General features: G+C 36.0%; 1 protein-coding gene across 1 annotated transcript in view; it reads left to right on the top strand.

Annotated features, from left to right (window-relative positions):
* CCDC7 (coiled-coil domain containing 7) overlaps positions 1-25,498 on the top strand; it is a 239,592-nt gene that overhangs the window by 184,177 nt on the left and 29,917 nt on the right. The window contains exons 27-30 of the mRNA XM_057731790.1: positions 5,300-5,383; positions 8,686-8,769; positions 10,738-10,821; positions 13,478-13,561. Coding sequence (XP_057587773.1) covers positions 5,300-5,383; positions 8,686-8,769; positions 10,738-10,821; positions 13,478-13,561 — 336 coding nt within the window. The remainder of the gene's footprint in view (positions 1-5,299; positions 5,384-8,685; positions 8,770-10,737; positions 10,822-13,477; positions 13,562-25,498) is intronic.

Here is a 25,498-nt window from a genome sequence, read left to right as displayed (position 1 = left end):
GGCAAATCCCAAAATACTGAGGATGAAACAGTACACTTTTTTTTTTTAAGAAATTTTATTGAGATACAGTTAACATACAATAAACTACATATATTTAGAGTGTACAATTTGGTATCCCAATCTCCCAATTCATTCCCCCCCAACCCTCCCTGCTTTCCCCACTTGGTGTCCATATATTTGTTCTCTACATCTGTGTCTCTATTTCTGCCTTGCAAACTGGTTGATTTGTACCATTTTTCTATATTCCACATATATATGTTAATATATGATGTTTGTTTTTCTCTTTCTGACTCACTTCACTCTGTGTGAGTCTCTAGGTCCATCCATGTCTCTACAAATGTCCCAATTTAATTTCTTTCTACAGCTGAGTAATATTCCACTGTATATATGTACCACATCTTTTTTATCCATTCATCTGTTGATGGACGTTTAGGTTGCTTCCATGTCCTGGCTATTGAAACAATACACTTCTATAGCACATGTTCAAAGAAGTATCAAAAGAAATCAAACCTATTTTGAACTAAGTGAAAATGAAAATACAACTAATAAAAATTTATGTGATACAGTGAAAGAAGTGCTTGGAAGGAAATTATAGCATTTGGTGCATATATTGGGCAATGAGAAAGATCAAAAATCTAAGTTTCCACTTTAGTAAACTAGAAAAAAAATGGCAGGAAATTTTTGATAAGATGGACTTCTTTAAAATTAATACTTATACTCTGTGAATAACACTTTTAAGAGAATGAAAAGACATGCCACATATTGGGAGAAAATATTTACAAAACACATGTCTTATAAAGGACTTGTATTTGAAATATATTTTAAAAGATTAAATTCAACACTAAAAAAGAACCCAGTTTGAAAACTCTCAAAAGACCTAAACAGACACCTCATCAAGGATGATGTGAAGATTGCTAATAAGTGTATGAATTCATGTCATTGGATAACTGCAAATTAAAACGAGATACCTAATGAGACACACCTAGGAGAATGGCTAATCCAAAACATTGACAACACCAAGTGCTGTGAAGGAATTAGAGTACAGGAGCGGTTGTTCGTTCTTTTTGGGAATGCAAAGTTCTATGCCCACTTTGGAAGATAGTTTGCATTTTTTTTAAAGCTCAACGTAATCTAACCATACATTCCAACTATTGTGCACCTAGTATTTACCCAGATGAGTTAAAGTCTTGTGTTCATGCAGTAAACCTGCACATGAATGTTTGTAACAGCTTTATTTATAATTCCCCCATGGGACTTCTTTGGTGGTCCAGTGGCTAAGATTTGACACTTCCAATACAGGGGGCCCGGGTTTGATCCCTGGTCTGGGAGCTAAATCCCACATGCCAAAACTAAGAAGTTCACATGCTGCAACTAAAAAAAAAATATGTCAAAAAAAAAAAAAAAAAGTCCTGCAAGCTGCAACTAAGACCCAATGCAGCCAAATAAATAAATAAATAAATAAATAAATAAATATTTTATAATTGCCCCGAATTAGAAGCAACCAAGATGTTTTTCTCTTAAGTGAATGCGTCAACAATAATATACTGGTATTATTGGATATACCATATACTGGTACATTATTCAATAATAAAAATAAATGGACTATCAAGCCACAAGAAGACATGGCAGAAACCTAAATGCATATTGTTAAGTGAAAGAAGCCAGTCTGAAAAAGCTAATTTCAACTATATACCACTGTGGAAAAGGTAATTCCTTAAAGATCAGGAATTCCCAGGGGTTCAGGGTGAAGGGGAATAAATAGTTGAATTTTTAATGGGAATTTTTAATGTGCCAAAGCTATTATGTAAGATACTGTAGTGGTGAACACATGACATTATGCATTTATCAAAGCCCATAGAACTGTACAAAATAAAGTTATCGCTAATGTAAATGTTACAACACAAGATGGTAATACAGATGATAATAATAGGGAAACTCTATACTAGTGGAAGCGAGTATTTAGGAACTCTATACTTTCTGCACAATTTCTCTGAACTCCTAAATTGTTCTAAAAAAGTTGTCTATTAAAATTTTTAAAAAGATGTTCAAAGTCTCAACACAGCAAACTGCAAAACATTATTTAGAGAATTTTAAAGAACTTCCAGGTTTACAGATTGGAGGACTCAATATTTTAAAGAACATATTTCTTCAAAATTAATCTATGTATTTAATGCAGTCAGTATCAAAATTTTAGCAGTAATTTTTCTTAAAATGGATAGGGTAATTCTAAAATTTATATAGGAATGCATAGGGCCAAAGTAGGAAAGATAATCTTAACAGAGAAGAATAAAATTGAAGGATATAACATACTGGTATCAGGTATTATTATAAAAATACAACGATAAAAGCAGTTTGCTGCTAGTCCAGTGCTAAACAGACTTAAATGTATTGATGACAAAGGAGAAAATAATGTTACAAAAGTAAAAGAATATTCTTTCCAGAATAATTCTATTCATATGCATATTGTAAAATAGTAGGCCTCTTAGAAAATACTATAGGAAAATATGTTCCTGTTTTTGGATTAGATATTTTTTAAACAGGGTACCATCAACACTAATTATAAATATAATGTTTTAAAACGATTTAATATTCAGGGTTGTATCCATCAGAATACACCATTAAGATATTTAAAAGGCAAATGACAGAGTAGGTTTGCAGCACAAATATCCAACGGAAAGCTTTCAACCAAATATTTAAAGAATTTCTAACATAGTAATAATAAATAAATTGAAAACCCAATAGAAAAATCAGCAAAAGCCTTAAACATATACTTCACCAAAGAAGATATCTAGATGACTAATGAACATTTGAAAATTGTACAGTCTCATTAGTACTCTAGAAAATTGGAGTTAAATTCATGAGAATACTATGACATACCATCATTGAGTGTAAATCAGAAAGAATGACAGAATCAAGTCATGATAATGTTGTAGAGCAACTATCATAGAACTTTCAGAAACTGCTGGTGTTGGTATAAATTGATATATGCACACTCTGGAAAACTGACATTTCTACTCTTTATTAGGAACTCCAGTAAGATTGATGGTTTACTTTTCATCAGAAACTATGGAGACTGGACTTCCTAGGTGGTACAGTGGTTAAGAAACTACCTGCCAATGCAGGGGACACGGGTTCGATCCCTAGGCCGGGAAGATTCCGTATGCCCAGAGCTACTAAGCCTGTGTGTCACAACTGTTGAGCCTGCGCTCTATAGAGCCCATGTGCTACAACTATTGAGCCCATGTGCCGCAACTACTGAAGCCCATGCGCCTAGTGCCCGTGCTCCACAACAAGAGAAGCCACAGCAATGAGGAGCCCGCGCACTACAATGAAGAGTAGCCCCCACTCACCATAACTAGAGAAAGCACGCACGCAACAATGAAGACCCAACACAGCCAATAAATTAATTAATTAATTAAAAAAAAAAAGAAACTATGGAGACCAAAAGGCAGTAGGCTGGTCTATTCAAAATGCAAAAGAAAAACTATTAACCCAAAATTTTATATCCATCAAAATTATCTCATGTGGAGGAGGGAATAATGCTATATAAAAGTAGCATTTCTATACCTCACTGGAATTACTGAAATTTACTTAGTATAATTCTGATGTAGTTTCTTTTTTTATTGTGAAAAAATTGACCTATAACATTGTATATTTAACATTTACTGTGTGTTGATTTGATACATTTGTGTATTGCAACATGATGACCACCCTAGTGTTAGCTAATGCCTCCATCATGTCACATAATTATCATTTCTTTTTTGTGGTACGAACATTGTCTAGTCTCTTGTAAAATTGACTGTGGTGATGGTCATACAACTCTGTGAACATATCTTTAAAAACATTGAAATGAACACTTTAAATGGGCAAATTATATAATATGTTATATATGTTTTAAAGCGAGCTCAATGAATGCCAAGAAGAATAGGATAGAAAAGGATTTGAAAAATGGGAGGATATGATGAGGGAGAAGACTTTGACTTTTACTAGATTATACATTTCTCCAGTACATACTTTTTAGTTGTTAGTACTTAACCTGACCATCCCTCAGATGCTATTCTCATTGCGTCTTGCTTATTTAAGGATTCTTTGCTTCCTTAATTCAAATGAGCAAGTCCTTCATACATATACCAGTTGGAGAAAGAACCAGAGAAGCTAAAGTATATCTGTTAATATTCCCCAGTTTTGTTTTGCTATAGATCTTATTACTTTCACAAAATGTTGTTTCTTAATTATTGACAACTTGTTCAGCCTAATCTGACACACCTTTTTTCATTTTGGTAATGGTGCTGCAGCAGGTAACCACTTCTATACAGATTGCACAACCTTTAATACTTACTAACTCATCCTTTTCTCTGAAAAAAGACTTCCATCTGGGTATCTTGGTCATGACAGGTTTCTAACTTCAGGTACACACTCTGCTAGAAACAAATTCACCGCAAAATTTTAGACCCAGTAGTTGATCATTCCTAATCATTCCTTTTCAGTGTAAACTCTCCTTCAATAATGTTCATGTATTTTTCCTGTAACTGGACCTAGTTGCAGCTTCTAAATCAAACAGAAATTTTAAATGATGTAAGAACTCAAATAGTAAGAGACCCAGTCTTAATCCAGTTATTTCTACAAATTTAACCATTTCTTCCCCCCAGCTACAAGATCTACATGCTAAAATGACTTGGGAGAGCACGTTTTTTCAGTCTCCAAAATATTCTGTTATTCTTTTCCATCACTGATGCCTACTTTGTTTACACTTAAGTAGCATAAAAAGGGCATTAAAATATTCCTGGGTGAGTCCAAGAATTTCTGTTCTGTGGTAAATTTCCGTGAAGACCCTGGTTTGCAACATAACCTGAGGAAAAAAAGTGTTATGTTCCACATTTCTGGGTATATATCTCTACAGTATGATTATGATTTTAAGTAAACTTGAGTTATTATCATAACTCTCCAGGAGATTTTAATTTAGCAGAAGAGATAGCATTGTATGGGAAAAGCACTGGTTAAAGCATTATAAGATGTGCGGTTGTACAGCAAGTTTGTCATCATCTGGGTACACAGTCTTTGTCAAATCATTAACATCTCTAAGCCTTAATATATGGAGGCTTAGTGATTGCTGACAGCCATTCCAGTTCTAAGGTTTAATGATTCTACAACCCATATATTCCATTAGAATGCATATTTATTAATAACTAGGCTAATTAACATAGTGCCACACATGAATGAACACACACACACACACACACAAACACTCGTATGTTAGGGTTACTTTACAAAGTGTTTTGAAATCTGCTTATTTCTATAGAAATCGATCTAGAACACTTGAAAGAAACTGTTGGAAGACGTATATTAATGGCAGAAATGAAGATAAAACCAAAGAGTGTCCCTGGTAAGTCTTATTCTTCTAAGTCTAATCTTTATGCTTTATTTACCTTCTTTGGAGTTTCAGTATGAATTTTTAATGATAAGAGTACTTGTATGTTATTATTATATAGGTAAAATCGTCGTGAATATCCTCATAATTAGTTGTACTATGGTATTTACTAGGAATTTAAGTTAGCTAGACGTTATGATTTCTAGAAATGATCTATTTAAAACTTAAACCATAAAATTAAGTACGATAGTAACCTTAGAATATACTTGATGCAAGTATGTTCAATTCTATTCTAATCTCTTTCTATTTCTGGCTTAGATAGAAAGAAAAGGAGAAAGGCTTCCTGATGCGTGTGATAATAACAAGGGATTTTTAACAGACAGTTAATTCATTGGTTACCATTTCTATTTGATGGAAATGTCAGGCATATTATCCTGTCTCATCTGTGGTAGAGTCATTAGTTGTGTTATGTAGCTCAGAGATTATACTACAGCCTTCACTCTTGTAACAGTGATAGACACATTGCCCTTTGACTTCTGGTATGACACCAAAAAAGAGGCAGACAATTTAACAGAGAAGTAACAGAAAGAGACAAAGACAGCACTGCTAAAACGACTGTTATCCGTGGCTTTTTTCCTTGGGGAGCAGCAGTTGTGCTTCAAACTGCAAAGGTAAATGACTTTAGTATAATATTTAAGCCAAATAACTGAAAATATAAACAAGAAAACAATAATAATATGCCCTGAAAGAGGAAGAAGTCAGTATGCAGAGATGCTATATTATATATCTAAAATATTGTTTCAGCATAAAATTATGGGTCATGCAAAGAAACAGTAAAATGTGACATACAACAAAGAAAAAGGCATGCAACCAAAATTGCTTGTGAGAATCCAAGGTATTGGACTTAAAGAACGAAACTAAAAAGCAGTTATTATAAATATGTTCAAAGAACTAAATGTAAACATTATTAAGGAAAGGAAGGTCTGATGACAGTGTTTCATCAAATAGGAATATATACAAAGAAATATATTATTTTGAAAAGGAACACATGTAAATTCAGGAAGTGAAAGTACAATAACTGAAATTTTAAAAAACCAGTAGAGGTGTTTAGTATTTTTACACTGTCAGAAGAAAGAATCAGCAAACTTAAAGTACAGAAATATAGCATGGACAGCAGAGGCATTAAAGAGCAGAAAATATCATTTTAAGTAACGACAGAAAAGAAAACCAGGTGTCATAAATAAAATGGTTAAAATAATAAACACTATACATACATGCTTTGTCTTCTCTCAGTTTCTCTATAAAGCACAACATTATGTAAGTAAATAATTTAAAAAACAATGTAATAAATGAATTTATGTTTATATATTTCATCTCTCAAACTCTGGGGGAAAATAATAAGAATTAAGTTATAAAAATTATATGTGTAGAATATGAAAATAACATTTTTAAATCTTCCTTGAATTTAATCTGTTTAAATCTGAAGTAGATTCTAAAATTGACTATGGTGATTGTTATATAATTCTATGAATATGTTAATAAGCATAGAATGGACATTTAAAATTGTATAGCATGTTACATGTTTTTTAAAAAATAGTTCAGCAAACTGCAAGCAGGGTAGGATTTTTTAAAAGACTTAAAAGTAGTGGGAGAGTGTTGTGAGGGAGGGAAATTGTGGCTCTTAATAGATTAGGTTTCTCTGCCCCATATTATTTATTATGGTCCTAGTTCTTAATGCAGTCTGCCCTCTAAGGCTGTTCTCACTGCCTCCCTGCTTACCTAAGGATCCTTTGCTTTCTCAAATCAAATGAATCATTTCTTTTTTTTTTTTTAGAACTTTTATTGAGATGTAATTGGCATACAATAAACTGCATATATTTAAAGTGTACAATTTGATATTTCCTTTTCTTATTAGTAATGTATATATGGCAATCCCAATGGGAGGATGTTGTGAAGGAGGAAAATTGTGGCTCTTAATAGGTTAGGTTTCTCCACTCCATATTTTTTATTATGCTCCTAGTTTTAGTGCAGTCTGCCCTCAAGGACTATTCTCACTGCCTTCCTGCTTACCTAAGGATCCTTTGCTTTCTCAGATATAATTTCTTCTAATTATATCTGTTGGAGAAAGATCAGAGGGCTAAAGTTTGTCTGCTGATGTTCTCCAGTTATGTGTTGCTGTCGCACGTATTACTTTCACAAATGCTGTAACTTAATTACTAAAAACTTGTTCTGCCCAATCCAGTGTGTCTTTGGTTTTAGTAGTATGCCCTGTGTGGTCTTCACCTCTGTTTAGATTGCAGTCATGATAAATTTGTGCTGCCTCAGTGATAGCACACACTTGAAACATTCGTGGGCTCAGTCATTTCTCCAAAGCAAGACTTCCAATAGGTTCTGGATATGACAGGTTCCAACTTCACTTATATGCTGTGTTAGAACCAATTTTTGCCCACACAAAACTTTACCCAACAGGTGACCCAGAGTCACCAATTCTAATTATTCCTTTTGCAATTTAAAATTCTTTTAAATAAATTTTTTTCTGATACTGAACCTAGATCATTATTTCTGAATCCATCAAAAGGTAAAAACCATGTAAAGACTCAAATGGAAAGGGGTGCAATGCCAGTGCTCACATTCCTACAAGTTACCCATTTCCTCCACCACGGGGGAGAAGGTCTACTTGCTAAGAGAACCTGAGAGGGTACTTTATCTCTGCCCACAAATTACTTGTTATTCTTTTCCATCACTGATACCTACTTGACTTATAGTTACATAACCTTTAAAAAAAAAAAAGGAATTAAAGTATTCCTGGACAAGTCAAAGAATTTCTACCTCACAGTAACATTCTGTGACTATGATGCCCATCATTTGCAATTTAACCTGGGAAAAAAATGTCATGTCTGGCCTCACCAGGTATATCCTTAACATCAGAATGTGTTTTTAATGTACACGAGGAAGTTATATTTATTAAGATTAAACTCTCTAGGATGACTTAAATTTGTAAAAGACTTTGTATTTTATGGAAGAAGCTCTAGTTAAGGAAGTATGAGGTATCAGTTTTGTCGTTACCTAGATTTGTGGCCTTGGTCAAATCACTACACATTTCTAAGCTACAATAAAATGAGGCTTATATGATTGCTAATGGCCCTTCCAATTTTGAGGTCCTGTGATCCTGCAATCCAGACATTTTATTATAATTCTTGTCCTATAATTTAAAACTGCTAATTAAAGGATTATTACACACATATAAACACACACACACAAAAACATATGTTAATATATACCTTACAAAAGTATTTTGAAACTGTTTATTTCTATAGACACTGATAAAGAGTGCTACCTAGATGCTACCGGAAGAGGTATAATAAAGGGTGAAATCAAGACACAATCCAATCATCCTCCTGGTAAGAACAAGAATATTTCAAGTCTCTTTCTGCTTTATTTATCTTCTCTGGAGTTTATTTGTTTGGATCTAAATGATTATAGTACCTGTATGCTATTATTATAGGATGAAACATTTTTATTAATTCCCTCCTATTATTAGTGGAACTCTAGCAGTTACTGACAATGGAAAATTAGCTACATAGTGTAACTTTTAGAACCCATTCGTTTGAAACTTATCCATTAAAAATTCAGTGCTATGGTAAGCTTGGAATATGCTTGATGGAAGCATTTCAAATGCTGTTCTAATCACTTTGCTTTTCAGGCTAGAAAGATAATTGCCTTGTATTTGTAAAAGCAGAAAGGCTAGTTTATGAATGGGGTTAAAAGAGAGATTTCATTGCTTACTAATTCCCTCTATATAATTGAAATACCAGGCACATTTTCAGTATCTCAGGTGAAATAGAGATCTTTAGTTTTGTTATGTAGTCCATAGTTTACACTACTGCCCCTTGTCTTAATGTAACAGTGTTGGACACACTGCTTCTTGATCTTTGGTGTGATATTAAAGGAGGCAGAGAGCTTAACAGAAAAATAAGGGAAAGAGACAGTCAAAAGGAAAAACAAGTATCATCCCAAGGTGACTGTTAGCATGCCCAAGTCTGTGCCCCCAGAGGAGCCCCCAGAGAAGCTTCACACTTCAGAGAAGGAGACTTCTCTACAATAGAATATATTCTAGCCAAGTCACTAAATAAATAATCAGGTAAACAACAACAGCAAGCCTCCAAAAGGGAGGTAAACTCAGTTTCCAGATTTCTTATAATGTATTATCTAGAATGCCCAGTATTTACCCCCCAAAACTATATGACATGCAAGGAAACAGTAAAGGGTGAATCATACACTGGGAACTTCAGGAAAGGTAGATTTAGAAAAATTGGGCCTGTCATTCTTACCTCTACCAGTTGGAGAAAAACCAGAGAGCCTCAATTATATCTACTCAGTTGGATCTTTAACACTTACTTCTGGTCTCAGCCATTAGAACAAAGTAAGATCCACCTTATGGTGTCGGGTTCAGGATAGGTTTCCAACCTCTGGTACATGCTCTCCTGTATCCAGCTTTCATTCACAAACACTGGACACATTATTTGACCCAAGTCACCAATCCTACTTACCCCTTTGTCAATATGAATTTTTCTTTAATAACTTTCATGTATTTTTCCTCTCCTTTGACCCAGTTAGTAGTTTCTAAATCCTGCCAAATGTTCAAATCACATAAAAACTCAAATGGAATGGAATGCAGTCCCAGTGCTGGTACTGCTGCAGACTTACTCATTTCCCCCTCCCCAGCTACAAGGTGTACATAGTAAGAGGACCTGATAGGCGGTTCTTCTTAGTCTACAGAATATCTTGTTACTCTTCTACAACACTGATGTCTACTTGATTTATATAGCCTTAAAAATGTCAAAAAAACCCCCGCTTTTTGAGAGAGTCAAAGAATTTCTGCCTGGTAGTAACGTTCAGTGATGTGGGACCATGGTTTTTAACTTGACCAGTGGGGGGAAAAAAGCCACATTCCATTCATAGGTATATCCTTAGAGTATGAGTGTCCTCTTAGTGTAAACTTGGCAGTTATATCATTTTCTTGAACTCCCCAAGATGTTTAAAGTTTCTATAAGACACTGCACAATGCATAAAAGCACTGGTTAAGGAATTATGGGGCATCAGCTTGTGCTCAATTTTGCATTTTCTTGGTACATGTTCTCAATCAAATCACAAAACATCTCTAAGCTTTAATATCATGAGACTTACGTGATTGCTAGGAGCTCTTCAAATTCTAATGTTTTATGATTGTGCAATGCAGACATTATATTATTTCTCTTCTGTAATAACAGGTACTAATTGTTAGTACTACACACAGACACAAAGATACACATACATGTGTGTTAATGGTTACCTTAGAAAGTGTTTTAAAATTTGCTTTATATCTATAGAGACTGATATAGAACGCATGACAGATACTGTTGGAAGAGAAAAAGTAATTGGTGAAATCAAAACGCATCCTAAGAGTCACCCCGGTAAGAACAAGAATTTTCCAAGTCTAATATTTATCGTTTATGTCTTCTCTGGGATTTAATTAACTATGGACCGTTAATGACAACAGTAACTATATGTTGTTATTAATGGCAGAAATCTTTATGAATCCCCTCAGATAATTAAACTCTAGTATTTACTATCAATGGAAAATTAGGTAGATATTATTAGTTTTTAAGCATTTGGAAGTAATGCATATGTAAATTTATTTATTTATTTTATTGGCTGTGTTGGGTCTTTTTTTGCTATGCGCGGGCTTTCTCTAGTTGTGGTGAGCAGGAGCTACTCTTCATTGTGGTACGAGGGCTCCTTATTGCTGTGGCTTCTCTTGTTGCGGAGCACGGGCTCTAGGCATGTGGGCTTCAGTAGTTGCAGCACATGAGCTCAATAGTTGTGGCTCACGGGCTCTAAAGCACAGGCTCAATAGTTGTGGTGCACATGCCATGGGCTTAGTTGCTCCGTAGCATGTGGGATCTTCCCGGAGCAGGGATTGAACCCGTTTCGTCTGCATTGGCAGGCAGATTCTTAACCACTGTGCCACCTAGGAAGCCCGGAAAGTAATGCATATAATCCAGTGCTCTAATGACCTTAGAATATGCTTGGTTTAAATATTCCCAACTGCTATTTTACTCACTTTCATTGCTGGCTTAGGAGGGAAAAATTTTAAAAGCTAGTTGATGAGTGGTATAAGAAGAGGACTATAACAGCTACTTCATTGGTTACCAGTTTCCTGTACATAATTAAGTTGGCATGTAAATTTATATTTCTACTAGAGTGGAGTTCTCTAGCTGAGTTTTATAATTCACAGATTACTGCTTTAGTCCTGGAGTAACAGGGTTTGATACATTTCTCTTTGATGCAAGAAATACTGTAGTTATGAACTTTTTACAGAATTGATGCTGAAAGCTAGCATTGAAAAGTAACTGAATCCTCAGATAAAGCACCAAAATATGTGTTTTCACTGAAATTTAACATTAAGGCAAGATTTCTGAATCTCTGCTTTTGAATGCTTTATTTTATTACACTATCACTTTTATTCCTGAAAAAAACTAGTGTTATAAATGAATCACATAAAAATTATTTACTCCAACAGCTTTTAACTGGGGAAAACTGGTGGTGTAAAAATGAAATTGTTTGAACCAAGCAGTTAAATTTGTTTTGTGTTTTTTTTTTTAAATAAATTTATTTATTTTGCTGTGTTGGGTCTTCTTTGTTGCGCGTGGGCTTTCTCTAGTTGCAAAGAGCAGGGGCTACTCTTCGTTGCTGTGCACGGGCTTCACATTGCAGTGACTTCTCTTGTTGCAGAGCACGGGCTCTAGGCGCACAGGCTTCAGTGGTTGTGGCACATGGACACAATAGTTGTGGCTTGCGGGCTCTAGAGCACAGGCTCAGTAGTTGTGGTACACAGGCTTAGCTGCTCCACAGCATGTGGGATCATCCTGGACCAGGGATTGAACCCATGTCCCCTGCATTAGCAGATGAATTCTTAACCACTGCGCCACCTGGAAAGCCTTGTTTTGTGTTTTTTCCTAACATATTTGGTGTATTACAATAAGCCATTTTTCCATGTTTTTAATTTTCAGAGTATTTTTGTTTAGGTTCTTTCAATTAATTTTTGCTTCAGTGTTGCTTATTAATAGGAGTCCTTGTCAATTTTGAATAAGAACCTTAGACGTAGCAACAAAGTCCTTTCATTTACATCCTTTCAATTTAAAATGTCATGCCTGGGACTTCCTAGGTGGCGCAGCAGTTAAGAATCCGCCTGCCAATGCAGGGGACACGGGTTTGATAGCAACTAAGCCCATGCGCCACAACTATTGAACCAGCACTCTAGAGACTGCAAGCCACAATTTTTGAGCCCATGTGCTGCAACTGCTGAAGCCCATGTGCCTAGAGCCTGTGCTCTGCAACAAGAGAAGTCACTGCAATGAGGAGCCCACTCACCACAATGCAGATTAGTCCACGCTCGCTGCAATTAGAGAAAGCCCGTGCACAGCAACAGAAGACCCAACACAGCCAATAAATAAATAAATTTTTTAAAAATAAAAAATAAATAAAATATCATGCCTTTTAACAACAAAATTGTTAGTTATTTTATACTTATTTATTAATGGCAAATTTATAATTAAGTGTTCTAAATAAAATTTGAAAGAAACTGCTAAGAGGAAAGGAGTTAAAATGAATGTACTAATCAAATATAGAAATGAAAAAGTGTTTTGTCCACCTCACTAGGTACATCCCTCCCAAATGAATCTCTTTTTAATAAACACAAGAAAGTTATATTTATTAAGAAAAAGTCTCTAGGATGACTTAAATTTGTATAAGACTTTGTATTTTATGGAAAAAGTCCTAGTTAAGGAGCTATCAGGCATCAGTTTAGGAATCAGTTTTGTCATTACCTGGATATATGGCCTTGGTCAAAACACTACACATTTCTAAGCCTCAATATAATGAGATTTAAACTACTAATGGCTCTTCCAACCTAAGGTATTATGTCTGCAGTCCAAACATTTCGTTATAATTCTTTTCCCATAATAAAAAGTTCTAATTAAAGGTTACACACACATTCCACATACACACAAACATACACATGTTAATATTTAGCTTACAAAAGCATTTTGAAACTGTTTATTTCTATAGAGACTGATACAGATCGCTTCCCAGATGTTATTGGAAGAGGTATTACGAAGGGTGGATTCAAGACACAACCCAAGAGTCATCTCAGTAAGAACAAGAATATTTCAAGTCTATTTCCTGTTTTTTATCTTCTCTGAAGTTTATTTAACTTTGACTCTTTAGTGACTACAGTACCTATATGCTATTATTGCAGGATAAAAAATCTTCATAAATTCCCTCCTATAATTACTGGAATTCTAGCAGTTACTATCAATGGAGAATTAGCTGCATATTGTTAATTTTAGAATTTATTCAATTAAAAAATGATCCATAAAAATTGAATGATACAGTGAGCCTGGAATATGCTTGATGGGAACATTTCAAATGCTATTCACTTTCTTTTTCAGGCCAGAAGTATAGTTTCTTTGTATTTGCAAATGCAGGAAGGCTATTTTATGAGTGGGATTATAAGAGGGATTTAGCAGGTAGTTATTTCATTGGTTACTAATTCCCTTTATATACTTAAACTATCAGGCACATTTTCAATATCTCAGATGAAGTAGAGACCTTTAGCTTTGTTATATAGTTTTAGTTTGCGCTATTGGCCCTTGTGTTGGCATAACAGTGTTTGACATACTTCTTCTTGATTGATGTGATACCAAAGGAGGTAGAGAGCTTAACAGAAAAGTAAATAGGAGACAGTCAACAGAATCCTTTTTAAAACAACTGTCATTGAAAGTGGTAGCGTAATAATCCTAAACTCGCCTTAGGTCATGGGCATAGCAAAGTTACAGCTATTTACAGAACAGCCATCAATGTAAAAGGCTAGATCCTACCAAGAAAGGTCTTCTACAACTGAGGATATAAAAAAGGAACCACAACAAGACAGGTAGTAGGGACAGAGTCACAGTATAGTCAAGTCCCTGGCTTGGGCAACTCATGAATAGGAGAATAATTACAATTGCAGAGATTCTCCCCAAAGGGTAAGGGGTCTGAGCCCCACATCAGTCTGCCCAGCTCAGAGGTCCTGCAACAAGAACATGGTCCCCAGAACATTTGACTTTGAAGGCCAGTGGGGCTTGCTTTTAGGAGTTCCAGAGGGCTCTTCACTCTCAACGGATACACACAACATCTCACATGCTTCAGGACCCAGCATAGAGGCAGTAATTTAAAGAATTCTGGGTTAAACCTACCTGCTAATCTGAAGAGTTTCCCTGGGGACATAGACACTGACAGCAGCCATTCTTGGGAGCTTATTCTACCACTGGTGCTCCAGCGCCATTTTGGAATCCTCTCTCTTACTTATTAACCTCAGGACCCAGCCCCACCACCAACCACCGACACACCAGTACTGGGATGCCTCAGGCCAAGCAACTAACTGGGCAGTGACACAGCTCAACCCATCAGAAGAGAGACTACTTCAAGTCCTACTGAGCCCACAGCCAACCCTGCACTCAGCCCTGCACACCAGAGGGTCTAGGACCTAAAACCAGTGTGCAAGCACTAGACCCAGGGCTCCCAGGACCCTGCAGCCAGAGATCCAGATCCACCCACAAGTGGGCAGGCACCTACCCCAGAATCACTGACCCCACCCACCAGCAAGCTTGCTTTAGCTTCAGGACCAGCTCTCCAACCAGTGGGGGGACACCAGCCCCCAAACAATGACATTTCTGCAGACTGTGGACCCAGTCCACCCACCAGCAGGAAGGCACCTGCCCTCTGACCAGCTGGGCCCTACCCTGGCCACCAGTGAGCCTGCTGTAGCCTCACCCATAAGTGGGTGGATACCAGCTGCAGGAAAATGCATGCTTGCAGCCTGCAGACCCAGCCCACCCAGCAGGAGGACAGAACCATCTCTGGGATTGGCTGAGCCATGCCCCACCTGCCAACAAGGCAACACAAGCTTTGGGACCCTATGGACCCCACAGTTAACTGTGTAAGGAACCAGACCTACCTACCCACTAGCAGTCTGAGGCCATCTCTGTAGCCAGACCCCAGGACCTGTCACTGCCTGCCAGTGTGCCAGCACTACCCCCTGGACCTGACTTCACCCACTGGTAGGCTGACCCCAGCCTCAGGATCTCCTAGACTGGACTCCATCCACCAGTGATACAGAACTAACCCTGGGGCTCCCTGGGGTTCTACAGCCAGTCACCTTGTGACCCAACCCTGCCAACCAGTGGCCAGCAGCCTCCACACAAGAAGTGCCTGGCAAACAACCAGACTAGGGGCCAACCAAGCCAACCAGGCCACCCATAGCAGTCAGCTTGCCACAACAGAAGGACCCACACAGTACATATAGGGGCATTCCTAGAGGATATAGGTCTGATGATGAGAGGGAAGTGTAGTGCTGGGATTCATAGGAAGTCTCTTGCAAAAGGCCTCTTCTCCAAGGTTGGGAAATGTAACCAACATCCCAGATACATAGAAATATAAACATTACTTTAGACAAAATGAATCGACAGAGGAAAATGGTCCAAATGAAGGAGCAAGATGCAACACCAGAAGAAGAACTAAGTGAAGTAGAGATAGACAACTACCCAAGAAAGAATTCGGGGTGATGATCCCAAACAACTTGGTAGAAGAGTGGATGGACAGAATGAGAAATTAGATGTTTTTAACAAAGAGCTAGAAAATATAAAGAACAACTAAACAGAGATGAAGAATACAATAACTGAAATGAGAAATACACCAGGGGGAATCAGCAATAGACTAAATGTTACAGAGGAACATATCAGTGAGCTAGAGGACAGAGTAGTGAAAATCACTGGTGCTTAGCAGAAAAAAAAGAATGGAAAGAAATGAAGACTGTTAAAGAGACTTCTGGGACAACATCAAGAATATTAACCTTTGCATTAGAGAGGTCCCAGAAGGAGAAGAGAGAGAAAAGGGGGCAGAGCACATATTTCAAGACATAATAGCTGAAAATGTCCCTGACTTGGGAGATTAAAAAAAAACATGCAAGTACAGAAAGCACAGAGAGTCCCAATCCAAAGTTAGGAACACACCAAGACACATTGTAATTAAAAAGGTAAAAATTAAAGATAAAGAGAGAATATTAAAAGCAACAAGGGCGGGGATATGTGTATAAAAACAGATGATTGAACCTGGTGTACCCCCCAAAAAAAAAATTTAAAAAAATAAAATAAATTAAAATAAATAAATAAAAGCAACAAGGGAAAAGCAATTATACATACAAGGGAACACCCATAAGGCTATCAGCTGACTTCTCAGCAGAAACTTTGCAGGCCAGAGGGGGGCAAGATATGTTTAAACTGATGAAAAGCAAAAACCTAGAACCAAGAATACTCTATCCAGCAAAGCTCTCGTTCACGTTTCATGGAGAGATCAAAAGCTTTACAGGCAAGCAAAAGCTAAAATCGTTCTGCACCACCAAGCCAGTTTTACCAGAAATGTTAAAGGGACATCTCTAAGCAAAAAAGAAAAGGCTGCAACTGTAGACATGAAAATTATGAAAGGAAAAGCTCATCAGTAAAGGCAAATACATAGTAAAAGTAGAAAACCAACCATATACAAAGCTCATAGGAAGAATTAAAGACAAAAGTAGTAACGTCATCAATAACCACAATAAGAAGTTAATACACAGAATAGTTAGGTGTAAAATATGATGTCAAAAACAGTAATCATGAAGGGAGGAGAGTACAAATGAAGCATAGTTAAAATGGGTTTGAAATTAAGAGATCGAACTTCACACAGATAGCTAGCTAGCTGTGTATAAATCTCATGGTAACCACAAACCAAAAATTCTGTAATAGATACACATGCAAAGAAGAGGAAGAATCCAAAAATAACAATAAAGATAGTCATCAAATCACAAGAGAAAAGAAGAAAAGAAGAAGGGGGAAAAAAGACCTAGAAAAACAACCCGAAAACTATTAACAGAACTATTAACTCTTCTTATGACAATAGGAACACACATATCAATGATTACTTTACATTTAAATGGGCTAAATGCTCCAATCAAAAGACACAGAGTAGCTTAATGGATACAAAAGCAAGACCCTTATATATATTACCTAAAAGAGACTCACTTCTGATCTAAAGACACAAACAGACTGAAAGTGAAGAGATGGAAAAAGGCATTCCAGGCAAATGGAAGTCAAAAGAAAGCCTAGGTAGCAATAATTATAACAGACAAAATAGACTTTAACACAAAGACTGTAATAAGCGACAAAGAAGGATTTACATAATGATAAAAGGATGAATCCAAGAAAAAGATATAACAATTGACAATAAAAAAAAATGGTACTGATGAACCCAGTGACAGGACAAGAATAAGGATGCAGATGCAGAGAATGGACTGGAGGACACGGGGTTGGGGGGGTGGGGGGCGATGGGGAAGCTGGGATGAAGTGAGAGAGTAGCATAGACATATATATACTACCAACTGTAAAATAGATAGCCAGTGGGAAGTTGCTGTATAACAGAAGGAGATCAACTCGATGATGGGTGATGCCTTAGAGGGCTAAGACGGGGAGGGTGGGAGGGAGTCGCAGGAGGGAGGGGATATGGGGATATGTGTATAAATACGGCTGATTCACGTTGGTGTACCTGAAAAGCTGGTACAAGAGTGTAAAGCAATTATATTCCAATAAAGAGCTTAAAAAAAATTGACAATATATATATGTACCCAGTATAGGAGCTCCTTAATAAATAAAGCAAATACTAACAGACATAAAGGGAGAAACAGACAGTAACACAATAATAGTAAGAGACTTTAAAAGCCTACTCAAGTCAACAGACAGATCATCCAATAAAGAAAATCCATAAGGAAACACCTTAAATGACACATTAGACTAAATGGACTTAATAGATAGGTATAGAACATTCCATCCACCAGCAGCCAAACACACATTCAAGTCCACATGGAACATTCTCGAGGAACGTTAGGCCACAAAATAAGCCTTGGTAAATTTAAGAAAACTGAAATCATATCAAGTATCTTTTCCCACCACAACTCTATGAGACTAGAAATCAACTAGAAGAAAAAACTGCAAAAAACACAAATGCAGGGAGGCTAAGCCAGATGCTACTAAACAACCAATGGATCATAAAGAAATCAAAGAGGAAATAAATACCTAGAGACAAGTAAAAATGAAAAGAAAACAATCCAAAAATCTATGAGATGCAGCAAAAGCAGTTCTAAAATGAAAATTTATACTGATACAAACAAACCTCATGAAATATGAAAAATATCAAATACACAACTTAACGTACAACTCAAGGAACTATGAGAAAGATGAACAAACAAAACCCAAAGTTAGCAGAAGGAAAGAAATCATAAAGACCAGAGCAGAAATAAATAGAGACTTAAAAAATGGAAAAGATCAATGAAATGATAACCTGTTTCTTTGAAAAGGTAAACAAAATTGGCAGACCTTTAGCCAGACTCATCAAGAGTAAGAAGCAGGGCCCAAATCAATAAAATCAGAAATGAAGAAGTTACAACCGACACCACAGAAGTACAAGTGATCGTAAGAGATTACTGGGAAAAAACATATGGCAATAAAACAGACAACCTAGAAGAAATGTACAGTTTCCCAAGACTGAACCAGGAAGAAAAAGAAAATTATGAACAGACTAATTATCAGTAACGAAATTGAACCAGTAATAAAAAAAAATAACCAACAAACATAAGTCCAAGAACAAATGGCTTCATAGGGGAATTCTACCAAACATTTAGAGAAGAATTAGTGCCTATACTTTTCAAAGTATTGCACGAAGTTGCAGAGAAAGGAATGCTTCCAAAGTCATTCTATAAAGCCAGCATAATGTGATGCAGAAATGAGGCACAGATATCACAGAAAAGAAAATTACACGGGTGAACATAGATGCAGAAACCCTCAGCAAAATATTGGCAAACTGACACCAGCATTACATTAAAACAATCATACACCATGATCAAGTGGAATTTATCCCAAGGATGCAAGGATGTTTCAGTGTCTGCAAATCAACCAATATGATACATCACATTAACAAATTGAAGAATAAAAACTATGATTATCTCAATATATACAGAAAAAGATTTTGACAAAATTCAACATCCATTTGTGATAAAAACTCTCCAGAAAGTGGGTATACAAGGAACATACCTCAACATAATAAAGGCCATATATGGTAAGCCCATAGCTAACATCATACACAACAGTGAAAAGATGAAAGCATTTCCTCTAAGAGATGAAACAAAACAAGATGTCCACTGTTGCCGCTTTTATTCAGCATAGTATCAGAAGTCTTAGCAATGACAGTAAGACGAGGAAAAGAAATAAAAGGAATCCATATTGAGAAGGGAAAGTAAAATTCTCGCTTTGTATTCAACATGATTCTAAACAAAGAGTATCCTAAAAACAGCTACCAAAAAACTGCTAGAGCTCATGGATAATTTCAGTAATTTGCAGGTACAAAATTAATACAGAGAAATATGTTGCAATTCTATACACTAACAGCAAACTATCACAGAAATTAAGGAAACAATCCCATTTACAGTTGCATCAAAAAGAATACAAATACTTAGGAATAAACTTACCTAAGGAGGTAAAATACTTGTACTTGGACAATTAGAAGACACTGATGAAAGAAATTGAAGATGACATGAACAAATGAAAAGATGTACCACGTTCATGGATGTATTTGTTAAAATGACTATATTACCCAAGGCAATCTACAGATTCGATGCAATCCCTATCAGAATATCAAAGGCATTTTTTAGAATTAGGAGAAATAATTTTAAAATAGTATAGAAATAAAAAGACCCTGAATAAACAAAATAATCTTGAGAGAAAAGAACAGAGATGGTGGTAGCATATTCCCTAACTTCAGACTATACTACAAGGCTGCAGTAATCAAAACTATGTGATACTGGTAGAAAATCAGACACATAGGTCAAGGGAACAGAATAGAGAGCCCAGAAATAACCCCACACACTTATGGCCAATTGATCTATGACAGAGGAGACAAGAATATACAATGGAGAAAAGAGATGTCTATTCAATAAGTGGTGCTGGGAAAACTGGACAGCTACATGTAAAAGAATGAAATTAGAATGTTCTTTAACACCGTATACAAACTAAATGCAAAATGGATTAAAGATTTAAATGTAAGACTAGAAACCATAAAACTTTGGAAGAAAACATAGGCAGAACACACTTTGACATAAATGGTGGCAGTATTCTTTTGGATATGTCTCTTGAGACAAAGGAAAGAAAAGCAATTATAAACTAATGGAAACTAATTGAACTTAAAAGCTTTTGCACAGCAGAGGAAACCAGAGACAAAATGAAAAGACATCCTACTGATGGAAGAAAATATTTACAAATGATGTAACTGATAAGGGGTTAATATCCAAAATATGTATACAGCTCATACAACTCAATGTCAAAAACATGAACACCCAATTTAAAAATGGGCAGAAGACATGAATAGACATTTTGCCAAAGAAGACATAGTTAGCCAACAGATATATGAAAAGATGCCCAGCATCACTAATTAATAGTGAAATACCAATTAAACCACAGTGAGATTTCATCTCACACCTGTCAGAATGGTTATCATCAAAAAGACCACAAATAACAAATGCTGGCAAGGGTGTAGAGAAAAGGGAATACTTCTACACTGTTAGTCAGAATGTAAATTGGTGTGGCCACTGTGGAAAACAGTAGGTTGCTCAAAAAACTAAAAATAGAACTACATATGAGCCAGCAATTCCACTTCTGGTTATGTGTCCAAAACAAACCAACAAATAAACACAGTAATTCAAAAAGATGCATGCACCCAAATGTTCATAGCAACATTATTTACAATTTCTAAGGTATAGAAACACCATATGTGTCCATTAACAGATGAATGGATAAAGAAGATGTACACACACAGTGGAATACTACTGACCATAAAAAAAAGAACAAAACTTTGCCTTTTGCTGCAACTTGAATAGACTTGGAGGGCATTATGCTAAGTGAAATATTTAAGACAGAGAAAGACAAATACTGTATGATATCACTTATATATGGAATCTAAAAAATGCAACAAACTAGTGAATATAACAAAAATTCAGACTCACAGTTATAGAGAAGAAACTAGTGGTTACCAGTGGAGAGAGAAAATGGTGGAGGAACAAGATAAGGGTAGGGGATTAAGAGGTACAAACTACTATGTTTAAAATAAATAAGCTATAAGGATGTATTGTAGTGCACAGAGAATATAGCCAATATTGTATATAACTATAAATGGAGTTACCTTTTTAAAAATGTGTCATTATGTTGTACACCTGAAACATATAATATTTTAAATCAAATACACCTCAATAAAAAATTAAAAATTAAAAAAAAACCTTTCATCCAAAGGTGATTGCATGCATGTCCAAGTCTGTGCCCACAGAGGGTTGACATTAGAAGCTACACACTGCAGGGAAGGAGACTTCAGTAGTACAGAAAATAGTTTAGCTTAGTCACTAAATAATTAATCAGGCAAATAACAACAAGCCTTCAAAGGGGATGGGAACTCAGTATCCAGATTTCCTACAATATATTAGCTCACACACCACCCAAATATGAGACATGCCAAAAAAAAAAAAGTATGAACTATACTCAGGAAAAAAAGCAGACCACAAAAACTTCTTGTGATTATCCCAGATGTAAGATACTACAAAACAGTTATAAATATTTTTAAAGAATTAAAGAAACCCATGCTTAAAACAGAAAGGAATATTGATGACAATGTCTAATCAAATAGAGAATATTAACAAAAAGATAGAAATTATTTTTGTTAAAAAAATACAGTGATAACTACAGAGTTGACCATACAATAACTGTAAGGAAAAATTCAGTAGAGGGGTTCGAGAGTAGATTTAATGATTAGAAAAAAGAATCTCCACAGTTAATGAATATAGAAGAAGTGAAGCTGAGCGTAAAGGGGGCAGAAAAAATATTTGAAGTAATTATGGCTGAAAGTTTAGAAGCACATTTGATGATGAATATGAATCTGAATATCCAAGCCAAATGAAGTCTAAGAATAATCACAAAGAAATCTACACCAGGGACTTCCTAGATGGCACAGTGGTTAGGAATACACCTGCCAATGCAGGGGACACAGGTTCAAGCCCTGCTCCAGGAAGATCCTATATGCCATGGAGCAACTAAGCCTATGTGCTGCAGCTATTGAGCCTGTGTGCCACAGCTGCTGAAGCCCTCATGCCTAGAGCCCATGCTCCACGACAAGAGAGGCCACTGCAATGAGAAGCCCGCACACCACAGTGAAGAGTAGGCCCCGCTCGCCGCAACTACAGAAAGCCTGTGTGCAGCAACAAAGACCCAACGCAGCTAATAAATATATAAATGAAAATAAATTTAAAAAAAAGAAATCTACAACCAGATACATCAAATAAAAGTAATGAAAGACAAAGAAACTCTCAAATATCACAAAGGGAAAGCAATGTATCATAAAAAAAAAAAAAAGAGAACCCTGACTTACCATCAGAAACTATATAGCTTCCCTGGTGGTCCAGTGGTTAAGACTCCAGTGCTTCCATGCTTCCACTGCAGGGGGCGCATGTTTGATCTCTGGTCGGGGAAGTTCTGCATGCTGCGAGGTGTGGCAAAAAAAAAAAAGAAGAAACTATGTAGTCCAGAAGGCAGTGGGATGCCATATTAAAATGCTGAAGGAAGAAACTGTCACCATGAATTTTACATCCAGCCAAACTGTCTTTCAGAAGTAAAGGTGAGGGACTTCCCTGGTGGCTCAGTGGTTAAGAATCCGCCTGCCAATGCAGGGGATGGTAGTTCAATTCCTGGTCCGTGAAGATCCCACATGCCGCAGAGCAACTAAGCCTGTGCGCCACAGCTATTGAGCCTGTGCTCTAGAGCCTGCAAGCAACAACTTCTGAGCCCATGTGCAGCAACTACTGAAGCCCATGCACCTGGAGCCCATTATCCACAACCAGAGAAGCCACCACACTGAGAAGCCTGGGCACCACAATGAAGAGTAGCCACCGCTCACCACAACTAGAGAATGCCCGTGTGCAGCAACAAAAACCCAAACACAGCCAATACATACATTAAAAACAAACCAAAAAAAAAGTGAAGGTGAGATAAACAGATGCCCAAATAAACACTAAGAGAACTGTTTTTTACCAGACCTGCCTTATGAGAAATGCTAATGAGAGTTCTTCAGGCTAAGTGGATCTTAGGCAGTAATTTGAATCCCTTCCAGAAAAAGAGCATGAGTTAAAAGAATTCTGTAATTCCAAAATCTGAATATACCAGTCACTAGTACAGAGATTGAAACAGTAATCAAAAACCTCCCCAAAAAACAAAAGTACAGAAACAGACTGCTTCATAAGTGAATTCTACCAAACATTCAAAGATTTAATACCCAGTCCTTCTCAAACTATTTGAAAAAATTGAAGAGGAGGGAGCATTTCCAAACTCATTTTATGAAGCTAACATCACCTTGATACCAAAACCAGACAAACACAACACACACACACACACACACACACACACAACATTACAGGCCAATATCTCTGATGAAGGTGTATACAAAAATCCTCAACAAAATATTAGCAAACCAAATTCAACAATATGTGAACAAGTCATACACCATGATCAAGTGTTAAGGAAACTCAAATCAAACTACAAAGAAATATCTTCTGACACCTGTCAGAATGGCCATTATCAAAAAGACAGAATGTTGAAGAGGATGTGGAGAAAAGGGAACCTTAATACACTGTTGGTGAGAATGTAAAAAAGACGTGCTATGTTTATGTACACTGGACTACTACTCATCCATAAAAGATTAAATCTGGCATATGCAATACCATGGAGGAACCCATAAAAAATGATGGTGTTATGCTAAGTGAAGTAAGTCAGACAGAGAAAGACAAATACCTACCATATGATTTCATTCATATGTGAAATTTTAAAAGTTAGCTATGTGTTACTTTAATAGTCATAAGAAGCAATAAAGTGTTTCACTTGGGAAACAGAAAACAAACATGAAACAAAAATAGCGCTCCAAAGTTCTAGACCCCCAAGTAATTAGAGCGTCCCTGATGGCCAAGGTATGAACTGTTTTTACACAGTAACCTAAACTGTAGTCTGGAGAACAGAACTCTTGGGTTGTATTCTCTTTTGTTCCATCCTGCTTTTTCCTTCCCCGTGCAGCTTTCAGTAAGCAACCATATTTTTTTAGTTTTTTTCTCCTTTGTTAAACAAAATATATATTCCCAATGTACTTTATGGCTACTGCATGAATAAGTTCATGTAAAAAATAGAAATAAATGGATTAAAGTTTAAAAAAGAAATTCCATACTTTCAAAAGACAGTATGAATGCATATTTAGTGTCCTTTCTTCTCTTAATTGATTTAAAAGGCAATTGTATAGAACAATATGTATGTCATATTGTTGGGCCTATAAAAATATGGAAAAATGATATATTCTGTAGTAGCAGTGCAAAGGAGGTGTGTGGGAACGTGGTATATTTTGAGTAAGAAATGATAGCAGATATACACTCAAATCTGCAGGAACAAAAGAAGTGAACCAGAAATGGTAAACAAAAAGGTTAATATAACAAACACTGTAAATATATACTTGCTCTTCTTTCTTCTCTCAGCTTCTTTCAAAGGCATAGAGTTATATAAAGAAATGATTATTACAAACTTTTATATTTAAAGGTGTAATTTGTATAACAATAGCACAAAAATGGGAAAGAGGTAAGAGCTATTATAGGAGTAATATTTCTATGTATAATTGGAATTTAGTAATATAGCTCTGCATTAGATTATAAAATTGAGTGTGATTATGGTTAAACAACTCTGAATATAATTTTTAATGAAACCATTGAATTGCACACACTAAGTGTATGAATATTATGTTATGTTATGTATTTTAAAAATAGCTTAGTGAACTACAAGAAGTAAGAGATTTTAAAAAGATTTAAAGCATGGAAGAATACTGTGAAGGAGGGAAATTGTCTCTTACTCGATTAAAGATTTCTCTAGTACATACCTTTTAATTCCTAGTGCTTAACCC

Source organism: Hippopotamus amphibius, chromosome 4, assembly GCF_030028045.1.
Source record: "Hippopotamus amphibius kiboko isolate mHipAmp2 chromosome 4, mHipAmp2.hap2, whole genome shotgun sequence".
Lineage (NCBI taxonomy): Eukaryota > Metazoa > Chordata > Mammalia > Artiodactyla > Hippopotamidae > Hippopotamus > Hippopotamus amphibius.
The sequence above is the reverse complement of the archived record's forward strand: the minus strand, read 5'-3'. Positions and strand labels throughout refer to the sequence as shown.